The sequence below is a fragment of the Acinonyx jubatus genome, chromosome D3, assembly GCF_027475565.1.
Source record: "Acinonyx jubatus isolate Ajub_Pintada_27869175 chromosome D3, VMU_Ajub_asm_v1.0, whole genome shotgun sequence".
Lineage (NCBI taxonomy): Eukaryota > Metazoa > Chordata > Mammalia > Carnivora > Felidae > Acinonyx > Acinonyx jubatus.
The window spans coordinates 20,414,350-20,425,676 of NC_069392.1; the positions used below are offsets into that span (position 1 = coordinate 20,414,350).

The 11,327-nt window shown below is 48.1% G+C and overlaps 1 gene segment (V, D, J or C); it reads right to left on the minus strand.

Moving 5' to 3' along the window:
• Window positions 1-8,585: 8,585 nt before the first annotated feature.
• LOC128312339 (immunoglobulin lambda variable 5-37-like) lies at window positions 8,586-10,719 on the minus strand. The segment is given in 2 exon segments: window positions 8,586-10,028; window positions 10,149-10,719. Coding segments are annotated over 2 exon segments (462 nt in total).
• Between the last annotated feature and the right edge of the window lie 608 nt (window positions 10,720-11,327).

The following is an 11,327-nucleotide window of genomic DNA, read 5'->3' on the forward strand; positions in this document are numbered from 1 at the left end:
GAGGGACGGCCCATCCATGCAAATCAGACCAGCAACTCTCTGACACTTCACTGACCCTGGGTCAAGTCCCTCTGCCTGAGATGTCAGGTGGGTTGGACGGGGAGGTGGTCTCTGGGGCCATGCCAGGAGAAGGGGGTCATAGTTTGGAGTCCTGAGCAGAGGGCACAAGCATTGTCCACATACTGGTCCCAGGTCTAATCATGGCCGACCCTCAGAAGCAGGTGACGACCACCCCCTGGTGTCCAGGTCCAGACACAGCATATGTGACATGGTGAGCAGATCTCATCAGAGTTCTTGCCTTCCCACTGCTCTGTCCACCATCCCCTTCCTTCGGGACAGGCCAGGTGTCCCCTGTGTGGCCTCCCATCCCCTGAGGACACACTGTGCTCTCCTCTGGCTCTGCATAGTGAGTCTGTCCACAGTGCCCTTGGCTATTATTGACGGGGCAGGACTGACATGGTGACTCCTGTACAACCACACAGATGAGGATCAGGTCCACAGCACCGATGGGTCCACATTGACACATGGCCAGTTCTGTGCAGGAGGCCGATTTCTTCCCCCTTCCCTGCTTCCTCTCTGGTCTGAGAGTTTTCCTTTCCCAGAAGGTCCCTCAGCACTGAGGACACAGGGAGACCTTTTCTCCAGGTTGTGGGTAGAAGCCCACATCCCTCGTGTGCATTCCTACAGGGTTCCACACTGAAAATCTTTGTCAGTTGTCACTCTTGCCACCTCACATCACATACTGGGGACGATGGAGGTTGGCTTCACCACTGGGGAGACCCCTGCAAGGAAGCACCTGTTGAGACAACACACATGTCCTTGCTCAAGTGGGGACTCTGCCACACCAGAAGGGACGCAGCTGCTGAGTCTCCCTCAGGAAGTACAGGGCCCAGTCCCCAGTCCCAGGTTCCTTTTAGTGAATGGTCCCCACTGAGGCCCTGTGTAGGGACGACAGGGCAGTCCCACAGCGCCCCCTCCTGGCTGAAGGGCACACACCCCACTGTGTCCCACAACCCTGAGAGCCCAGCGGGTTTCCTCACTTCTGTTTATTCCCATATCATTGAGCTGAATCTTGGATAATGATCCTCTAGTGTTGCCCGTGATCAATGTAGCATTTTTCAGTCTCCAAACAAGCCCTAGTCCATACGATTTGGAGGCATTTACCTCAATTAAATGGTAAATTGCCAGTTCTTTGCAGAAGATACTCCAGACCTCATGTCCCTCCTCTGGCCTACAATTGAGAATATGTCTATCTCGTGAATGTTTGAAAACTCTTGTGCGTTAAAGCAATGGATTCCAGCTACTGTCCATTAAGTTGAGTATTATGTTAATCTTCTATATTTTTAGGTAATTTCCTTGGCTTACTACCTTAAGAAGAAAAGGCAATACAATGAATCTATATTTGACGAAGTCGTGTTTAACAAGTGTCATTTTTTGTTTTTCTTTTTTTGTTTTTTCATGGGTTATCCTGACAGTGTCTTGTCTACACTTTTTTATAGAAACCCTAGATCCTGAATATTTTCTCCTTTTATGTTTACAGCTTTATGTTTACAGTTATTTCTATAATCCTTTTAGTGATTTTTTAATATATATAAAATGAGTTTTATGTATGATTCATTTCTCTCTCAGGATATCCAATTGTTCTGTGGCCATTTGTCCAAAAGGCCATCCTTTCTCCTCAGAAAGGCTTCTTCACTTTGTAAAAAAAAAATTGTCTATCCTTATTTCTGTGGGTCCGTTTCTGGGTTGTATGTTCTGTTATCTTGGCCAATGGGTCTATCCTCTATCTATACCACTCTGACTTGGTAGGACAGGAACTGAATTACACTTTCATACAATTTGGGAAGAACTGGCATATTTACGATAATGAGTCTTCTAATCCGTGAACAGAACATATCTTTCCATTGTTTTAGGTACACTTTGATTACATTTACCAGCATCGTCCAGATTTTAGCACCTGTGGCCTATACCTGTATTAATAAACATGCCCCTAAACACTGCATCGAGTGGTTTTAAGGGTTTTTTAAAAATTATTTTCACTGGTTTATTGCTAGTACATACACATCTATATGATATTTCTATGTTGATCTTTATTCTAAAATATTTCCAAAATTATTTATGACTCTTTGAATTTATATATTTGCATAATGAATTGTAGCTTCCTTTGTAGTTTTCATGGAGATCATTCTCTCACCTGGAATTGGGGCAACTGTCTCTTGCTCTTCTTTATCTCTATGCCTCTCATTGTTTGTCTTGCATTATGGTTCTGACGGGCACATCCAATCCTATGGAACAGCAGTGTTGAGATAGGACATGGTGGCTTTGCTCCCTACCCGTGGTGGGAAAGCTTTCAGTGCTCCATCTCCATGTGTTCAACGAAGGGAAAGTGTTTTATAGTTCTCTTTACCAAACTGAAGATGTACTCCTTATAGTTGGTTCTCTGAAAACTTTTATCACTCTCATTCATATATTCATTCTTTCTTTTCCATGAGCACAAATAGGTTTTAAGCTGTGCAGGAAGTGGAAGAGAATTAAACCTACCTGAGAGAGTGAGGGAGATGCTTTCATCTGTCTTTCTTTTTTAATTTTTTAAAAGTTTATATATATTTGAGAGAGAAAAAGACAGAACCCAAGTGGGGGAAGGGCAGAGAGAGAGGGAGACAGAATGGGAAGCAGGCTGGAGGCTCCGAGGTGTCAGCAGAGAGCCCGACATGGCACTTGAACTCGGTAGCCATGAGATCATGACCTGAACCCAAGTCAGATATTTAAGTGATGGAGCCACCCAGGGGCCCCTCATCTGTCATTTAATACTTTGACTTTTATCACGACTGGTTTATTTCTACTTCTACTTTGGTGACAAGGAGACAAGGAAGGAAGCCTGCTGAGAGAGATACCACTCCCTCTTGTCCAATATGAGGGTGGGTGAGAGGACACTTATGACATGGAAAAAATGGCATTTTCTCTCGCCCTTCTCCTGCTGGTTTCTTCACTTCCTTAGACTCCCTATCCCTCCTCACTTTCTTAAAATCCTGGGTCATCATTAGCATGATCACAATCCATCCCACATACCCCTCAAGGTTTAATCCCACCCGCCTTACTAACCACCCACCCCATCAAATCCAAATACTGCTCCCTCTGCAGCTGAGCCCCCAGCTGCCTGGCTGCAGGTGCACATGGCCATGATGACTGACCCTGCTGCTCTTTGGGGCATCCCAAGTCAGACACCCTGTGATCCTTCATTTCTCACATTCCTGTCTGTCGTCCATTGTTAGGGCTGTCCGTATCTACAGTGCACAGTCAGACTTCCTCAGTCTCCTTGAAGTGAGAAAATATCTTCCATCCAGAATCCACACTGGAAAGTAGAAGCTAGAAGATAAGTTTGATGGCATCACCCACTAATTGTTAACAGGCTCATGTTTTGTTTTCTTATTGACGACAAAAGATGATGTTCACTATGGGGGATGAGCTTAGGAGTCCCCTGGGCTTACACCAACGGGTTAATACGACATAAAGAAATACAAAGCCATAGGATGCTCACAACTGAATTTGGGCAAACCAGATTGGCACCCCAAGACTAAGGGGATGTAAAGGCACCCCAGAATAGAAAGGGGTGCAGAACCCCCACAGTAGAGAGGAAGCGGAAAAGGCCTAAAATAAGATCAGGCACAAAGGCTCCCCATACAAAGGTATATGAGGTAAGCAAGATTAGGCGTTCGAGGCAGAAGCACTCTCCAACTTAGTACTATAGCAGAAAAGCTGCTTTCACTGGAGGAAAGGACCAAGTTAGGTAAAGAGGTAAATTGAGCTACAGACCTCTACACTGCAGGCAAAGCAGCCCAGAGCAGAGATGGTTAACAAAAGAAAAGGTGCCTTGTTAACCCTGAGGTTGTTCCCCCTGTCTGCCTTAGCCCCTAGGCTGGCTCCTTGCTGACAGCAGACAGGTGGATTTGGGAATTGAAATCACAAACCAGGAGATCATGACTTGAGCTGAGGTCCGACATTTAACTGACTAAGCCGCCCAGGGCCGCTTGTTAGCACCATGTGTTTAAACTAAATACCCTGAGCTGTCTGAAAGCAGAACTGAAGGGGTCCCCAGGTGGGAAAACAATCTCTGTATATAAAGAGGAGACAGCTTTCCTGCCCCAAGAGCACTCATTGGAGGCCCCCAGCTATTTTCTGTGGTCTGTGCCCTGCAGGTTCTACTTGCCCAGCACCCATACCGAGCCCTTTCCTGGGAGGAAAAGAAAACAGAAATGCAACAAGGTCAGGAGTTCAGGGTTTGAGGAGAACAAAGGGGATGCCAACCTACCAGTCTCCACCAGGCCAGGAAATAGCCTGAGTGCTTCAGAGACAATGACCCAGAGGAAAAGTCCCAGCGCAGGAACAAAAGTAAACTTTTCCCTAAAGCACATGCTTGAGTTGTTTTGGCAGGATTGAAACCTTGCCCCACAGGGTAATGAGGTTAAAACAGTCACCAGCAGGACCCCCACTGACACCCCTTCTTTTCACAGGAAGTTCATCTATTTCAGAGGCAAACAGCAGAAAGAGCCTGGGAGCCTAGACCAGTTTTATCTCCTGCAACAGCTCCACCAGTGCAGATGGACCAGGGAGTGTCCTCCAGGGACCTCTGCCTCTTTATAACGTTAAGTCTCTGCCCTAGGAGGAGGACAAGCTTCATTAACCTACCACATGATGGGGACACAAGCTCCTGTGCTCCATATTCCTGCACAACCTCATGCCCACTCTTGCATAAGATGACAAAACTCCCTTTTCTGGGTATCCATCCTAACCCTGAATGAAGGGAACCCACTCGCCTCCACTCAGGGAGACACAGCTTTGATAATTCTTGTCCCTGATCCCCTTATCTGTGGCAAATAAAGTTTCCTTTGGGTGACAGCATCTGCTGAAGCCTCTGCCTGTACCTCACCAAGGAGTGAACTCAAAGTAGCTCCAACACTTCTAAGTCATATATTTCATCCCTTAACTTGGAAACCTGCCTTCTTCTCTCTACTCTCTACCTGTGGTTTTAGTGACATTTAAGTCTATTAATAAGAAATTTCAGACAAATATTAAGTAACAGTTTTCTTAAAATTATCTTTGTCTGCTCATTTTCACCCTTTATATCAAAGTAAGTTAGAAAAAAATGAAATAATTTTAAAGGTATCTGTTGTTAAGAATCCCTGGTGGCCTCGCGCCCAGGCTCACACCACAAATCATGAGCGTCAGTGGAAAGAGAAGTCAGTTCCCGAAAAGGCTGGGGTGACAGAAGGGGAAAGCTAGCCGTGGGTCTGAACCACCATCACTCGAAAAAGCCCCTGAGAGTGAAGACACAGGACAGCAAGTGGAGAGACCCAAGCCCTGACCACAGGACGGGCATCCAGGGCAAGCAATAGTGAAACGGGAAGTCTCAGATGCAATGCTGTGGGCAGATGGGTGAGAAACCCAAATCAGGAAGGACGCTCTGGAAACATCTCACTAAGGAAAAAGAGTGGGGAGGAGACATGTAGAGTCTGCCGGGCATGAGGGAATGGGAAAAAGAGAAAGGCCACAGAGCCCACACCCCACCACAAGGAAAGGAAAAATGTATGAGACAAAAACTTGAAATATGGACCGTAACACATAATATTATTTTTCATAATAATAAACAACACCGGTGAAATTATTGAACAAAATTGCAATATGCAGAAATCTACAAAATAAAAAATGACAATGGGGGACAATAGCCATCGGAAAATAAACTTTTAAAGAAGAATCTGTGATTACACACCATCATGGAAAATAATTATGCTATTTAGACAGCCTCTATTAAAATTGCAGCCATCTAGATAGATCCGCGTGTCCTCTGCACAAGATGAGCACGTCTCTAGATGAAAGGATGAAACGTTCCCTGTATTTAAATATGGTGCCCATGATGTTCCTACAACAATGCACACGCTGATGCCACTGAAAGGTGTGCTTCCGGGGGCACGTGGTGTGATTCGGCACCTGTGAAATGTGCACAACAGGAAAATCACTGCAGACAGAAAGGAATTTTTGGCTCCAAAGGGCTGATGCAGGGGGGCCATGGACTCACTGCTCGGGGGTCAGGGGTTTTTCTGCAGGTGATGGAAATGTTGTCAATTTGATCCTGATGATGTTCGCCAAACTCAGGAAACATACTACAGACCACTGAATCGTACCATTTAAATGACTAGACTTTATGCCTATAAATTATCTTAAAAGATTTGTCTTATTTTTAGAAGAAAACCACACGAGGGAAGCTACTGTCACTGACTCTTCATAGTTGTTCTGTGCTCAGAGAGTCAGACCCTCACACCCTCCAGGGTGTCCACGGTCTCCCTGTTTGTTTGTCACTGGCAGTGACCATGGGAAACTGGGGCACGTTGCTGTATCATTTGCCCACGGGCTTAGAGCACTGTGTCAGTAATGACCAGCCTCGTCCTCAGGCCGCAGGCCCGAGATGATCAGAGAGGCCCTGTTCTCGAGAACCCAGGTGGGATCCCGGAGGGCCTAGTGCTTCTGAGCATCTCAGCTTTGGGGACACGGTGGGGAATCTGTGGGTACCAGCCCACCTAATATGACCCAACATTGTTGCTGATTCCAGTGCAGCTGAGGGTGACCTTCTAGTCCACAGACCCTGATAAAGAGGTTTCCTGTGTCAACACAGACAGTGCCCAGGACCCAGCAACACAGCAGTGGAAACACAGGTCAGTATCAGGTTATTACCCACAGTGTGTTCTCCAAATGGGGGAAACAAGCAACTTGGGGGTCCCCCAGAAGCAATTCTTCCACTTTCCACATCCAGTAACCTGAGCAGAGAGCAAGGAAGGTAAGGAGGGGAGGCGTGCAGGCCAGGGTGGAGACACCCAGGCTGTGGTCCTGAGCCCTCAAGGGAGAGACCTGCACAAACCTCTCTTATCCTCTCCCTTCCTGGAAGAGAGAGAGGAAGCCTTCATGCAAATCTCTCCCTCCCCTGGGACTAAATGTGGTGACAGCTGAGTGTGGGGTGGGACTAGGGAAACTCCTCTAGACACAATTTTGCAGGGGGCACAAGGCAGGGCTCCAGGCCTGGGTGCTCAGCTGGGACCCCTGCCCCCACACACACCCCTCGGGGACAGGCCCACAGCGCCCCCTGCTGTCTCAGTGTCCAGCCGCACCCATGACTGGAAGGGACATCCTGGAGCTGTGAGAGAGAGACCAGGGCACTAAGGACTTCAGTCTGCCTGGCATACTGTCCACCCACACACAGGGGCCAGATCTTCTCCTCCCTCAGGGCTTCTTCTTGTGCTGCAGGTGCCACCACACCTCAGTCCTTGCTGCAGACACAGGGCCTCCTCAGCATGAATCACCCTGGGCTCCTCCCACTACTTAGAGACTTGTGTTGTTGGGGCCAAGACTCAATGACCGCTCGGGGAGGATGTTTCTGCCCAGTGAGTCAAGATTGGATAGCCTGCACGCCCCTCCACAGCCTTTTTCAGGAGCCCTGAGGGGACAGCCCAGGCTTCTCATCTCACTTCCCATTCTGTTGGGCCAGTCCCCATTACCCACTGCACTGACCTCAATGAGGTAGGTCAACTTATGACGGTGCATGGATATAGATCACATGAGTATATTCTATCTATCTATCATCTATCAAACTTTGCATTTTCTATATTCCTATAATTGGTATGGTATCAGCCCCAAAAGAGACACATATATCAATGCTCCAGATTCAAAAAGCCAGAAATAGGGTGGCTCAGTCGGTTTAGTGTCAGACTCTTGATTTCAGGTCAGGTCATGACCTCAACTTCTATAATTGAGCCCTGAGCCGGGTTCTGAGCCTGCTTGGGATAATCTCTCCCTCTCTCTCTGCTCCTTCCTCTCTCTCTCTCTCTCTCTCTCTCTCTCTCTCTCTCTCTCTCTCAAAATAAATAAATAAAGCTAAAAGTATCCAAATAATATAAATAAAAAGACCAGAAATAAGTGCAAGTTCCCCTTGACAAGCACAGAGAATGTAGACTGAAAATGAGGGCTTTCCTCAGTGTCTGGAGGAGAGCACACATGGATTTGCAGGGAATTCAGAGAAGAATAAGCATGAATCATATAGCAGATGCCTCATAGGAGGTCCTCAGTTCTCACGGATGTTCCCTGACACACTTTGGGAAAGAAAGTTGGAGTTTCTGGACCCCCTGCAGCGGGCACACGGATCCCCGTGCCATGGGCTGCAGCGTGCACCCACATGGTCATTCTGGGGTAAGAAGCACAGCCTAACAAACGCTCCCACCTGGGTCCGGCCACATCTGCAAAGAGCCCCATGGGAGCTGCCCTCTGCCCTCTGCTGCTTCCTGCATTGGCATGGGTTCCTGGGCCCTGGCTCCTCTGCCATTCCAGATTACCCATTCCCTTGTTGGGTGCTCGGGATGATGAAAAAGCTCTGGAAATGGACAGTTGTGGTGGTTACAAAACATTGTGAGTATAATCAGTATCTCTGAACTGCACAATACAGAGTGATTAAAATAATAAATCTTGTGTTTATTCTCATCACTATAAATGAACAGTTCAAAATCAAATTATATGTAAGAAGATGTACTTATACAAATATCCTTCTTGTCCTGGTATGTGGTACCCTATTCTAACTCATCGTCATCAGTAAAACTTGACAGTAATTTTTAAAATTATTTTTCTTGTAAATTCCACATATAAATGAGATCATATAGCATTTGTCTTTCTCTGTAGGGCTTATTCCTCCTAGGGTAATATCTGGCAGGTTCGTCCATATTGTCACAAATGGAAGAACTTCTTTCTGGAAAGACATAGGACTGGACTTCTTTGTGCACAGATAGGGGACCTCCTGCCCTGTCGCCCCACAGCCTCCCTGCTGCTTGGATCACTGATGAGCCCTGATGTCACAGGAGAAGAGAGGAGGACAGAGTCAGGGCCTGGGGGTCCAGGAAACCAGCCACAGGGGTACCCAAAGTCCCTGATGGTGTCAGCTTTGGTATATTCACATCTGCAGGATCTACTTCCCACCTTCCCAAGAGCAGACCCAGCATTTTGTAGCAATGATGGAGCCCCTGCAACTTACCTCACAAGCACTCCTGAGAGTTTTGCTGACACCTGAAATTTCTCCCCTGGCTAATCACTGTCCCCTGACATCACAATTTCAGGGGCAAGTAGCTAGCCTGGTTGCCCAGCAAGCTCTGTGCCTGCTAGTTCTTCTGTTCTGAGTCCTCCCTCGGCACCAATCTTATTTAGTACATCCTACCTGGAACACATGCTGTTCAGCCAGCTCTGAGCACAGGAACCTGGAGGGAAGGGAGCCTCTGCCCCAACCCCTGGAGGAACAGAGCACATTCTGGAGCACTGTCCACCTGCTGTGATGGTCCAGACTCTGACCAGAAAACTAAGACAGTGGATGTGCCTTTGTAAAGAGAAAAAGGGCCAGCTCAACACTCTCTGAGTTTTACACTTTAACCACCAGACAAAATGTCAGCATTGTCGTGGGTTTCTTTGTTGCCTGTTTGTTTGTTGGCTTGTTTGTTTTCCTGACAGTAGAAAGAGGTTGAATAGGATGCTGGGAGGAGGAAGTGTATTGTGACCTAGAAGCTACTTCCAAAGACAGTCAGTGTGCATTCAAGTTATTTTCAACTGGAAGAGAGTCAGAGTGCAGGGACCTGAGCAGGGTGAGGTATTTGTCCCACCTCCCCATGAGTTCGTGTCATTGTGACCAGCACTACTGTGCCCGATTGCACAGTAATAGTCAGCCTCGTCCTCAGGCTGCAGCCCAGAGATGAGCAGAAGCCCTGCATTGGCCGAGGCATCTTTGGACCCAGAGAAGCGGCTGGGGATGCCAGGGCCCTGGTGCTTATCTGAGTCTGAGTACTAGTACAGGAGATACCGGGGAGGGCTCCCTGGCTTCTGTTGGTACCAGTATATGTTATAGCTTCCAACATTGATGTCCCTGCTCAGGGTGCAGGTGAGTCTGGCTGTGGTTCCCAGAGATGCAGAGAGGGAGGCTGGCTGAGTCACAACAGGCTGGGACAGGGAACCTGCAAACACAGACACAGCAGAGGGAAGACAAGGGACAGGGTACATGAGATTAGGGAGCTGAGCCAGAGGGATTTGACTCTGGCTGCGGCCCACCCTGGTGCCCTGGATCCTGTCCCTACCTGTGCAGTGACAGAGGAGCACGAGGAGGATGGTGATCCAGGCCATGGTGACACACAGAGACGCCCTTCTTAGGCCACAGAACTGGGGCTGGACTGCCCCTGGCCTGTCTTATCCCCTGTCCACAGGGTCACAGAGGAGGGGCTGCTCATGCAAATGGGACCCACCCCTGCCTCTTCTCCATGTGTACACACAGGGTCTGTGACCCTTGGACACGGAGACTTCCTGATGCTCTGGGTTCCCCTGGGTGGGCCTGGAGGCAGCAGCTGTGGGGACCACACACGGCCCCAGGTCCAGGGACTCCTCCAGGTCCTGACCGGACACACCTGCCTTGGCCCCACTGGACGCAAGGCGCCCAGTCCATGCTTTCTGTCAGTGGAGGACTGCCCAGCTGGATGCCCCTGTCCTGCAGAAAGCCCCAGACACAGTGTCACAGTGCCCCCTGCTGGTCTCTGGGTGAACCTCTCCTTTCCCACCTCTGGCTTCTCTGATGCCTGTGTTTCCATAACCTGAGAATGACCCTCTTGGGAAAGAGAAAGGTCCTGCTGTGCTGTCACTGATCAGGTTTCCCCTGTGAACTGGGGGGGGGGGGGGGGGGGGGGGGGGACATTTCTAGCGGGAAGGACACATGCAGTCCTGACCCAATGGAGCCTGTGACTCTTGATATTGGCTCAGGTCATGATCTCGCAGTCCTGGGATCCAGACCCAAATCGGACTCTGCACTGAGTGTGGAGCTGCTTGGGATTCTCTTTCTTCCTCCCTCTCTCTCTCTCTCTCTCTCTCTGTCTCTGCAACCCCCTCTCAGAAATAAATAAATAGGGGCTCCTGGCTGGCTCAGTGGGTTAAGTGTCTGACTTCAGCTCAGATTATGACCTCACTATTCCTGAGTTGGAGCCCTACCTAGGGCTCTGTGCTGACAACTCAAAGCCTAGAGACTGCTTCAGATTCTGTGTCTCCCACTCTCTGCCTCTTCCTCACTCTGTGTCTCAAAAATGAATAAACGCTTAAAAAATTTGTAATAAAAAAATGAAAATAAATGAACAAACTTTAAAAATCTAAATGTAGAAGAGAAGGTTGTACTAGGATTTTGGAAAAGGAATCCGGAATGGAATTTGATACGTGGTTAGTACTGGTTAAAATTCAGAACATTCAAGTGAATAAGTGAATTTTAATGTCAAGAT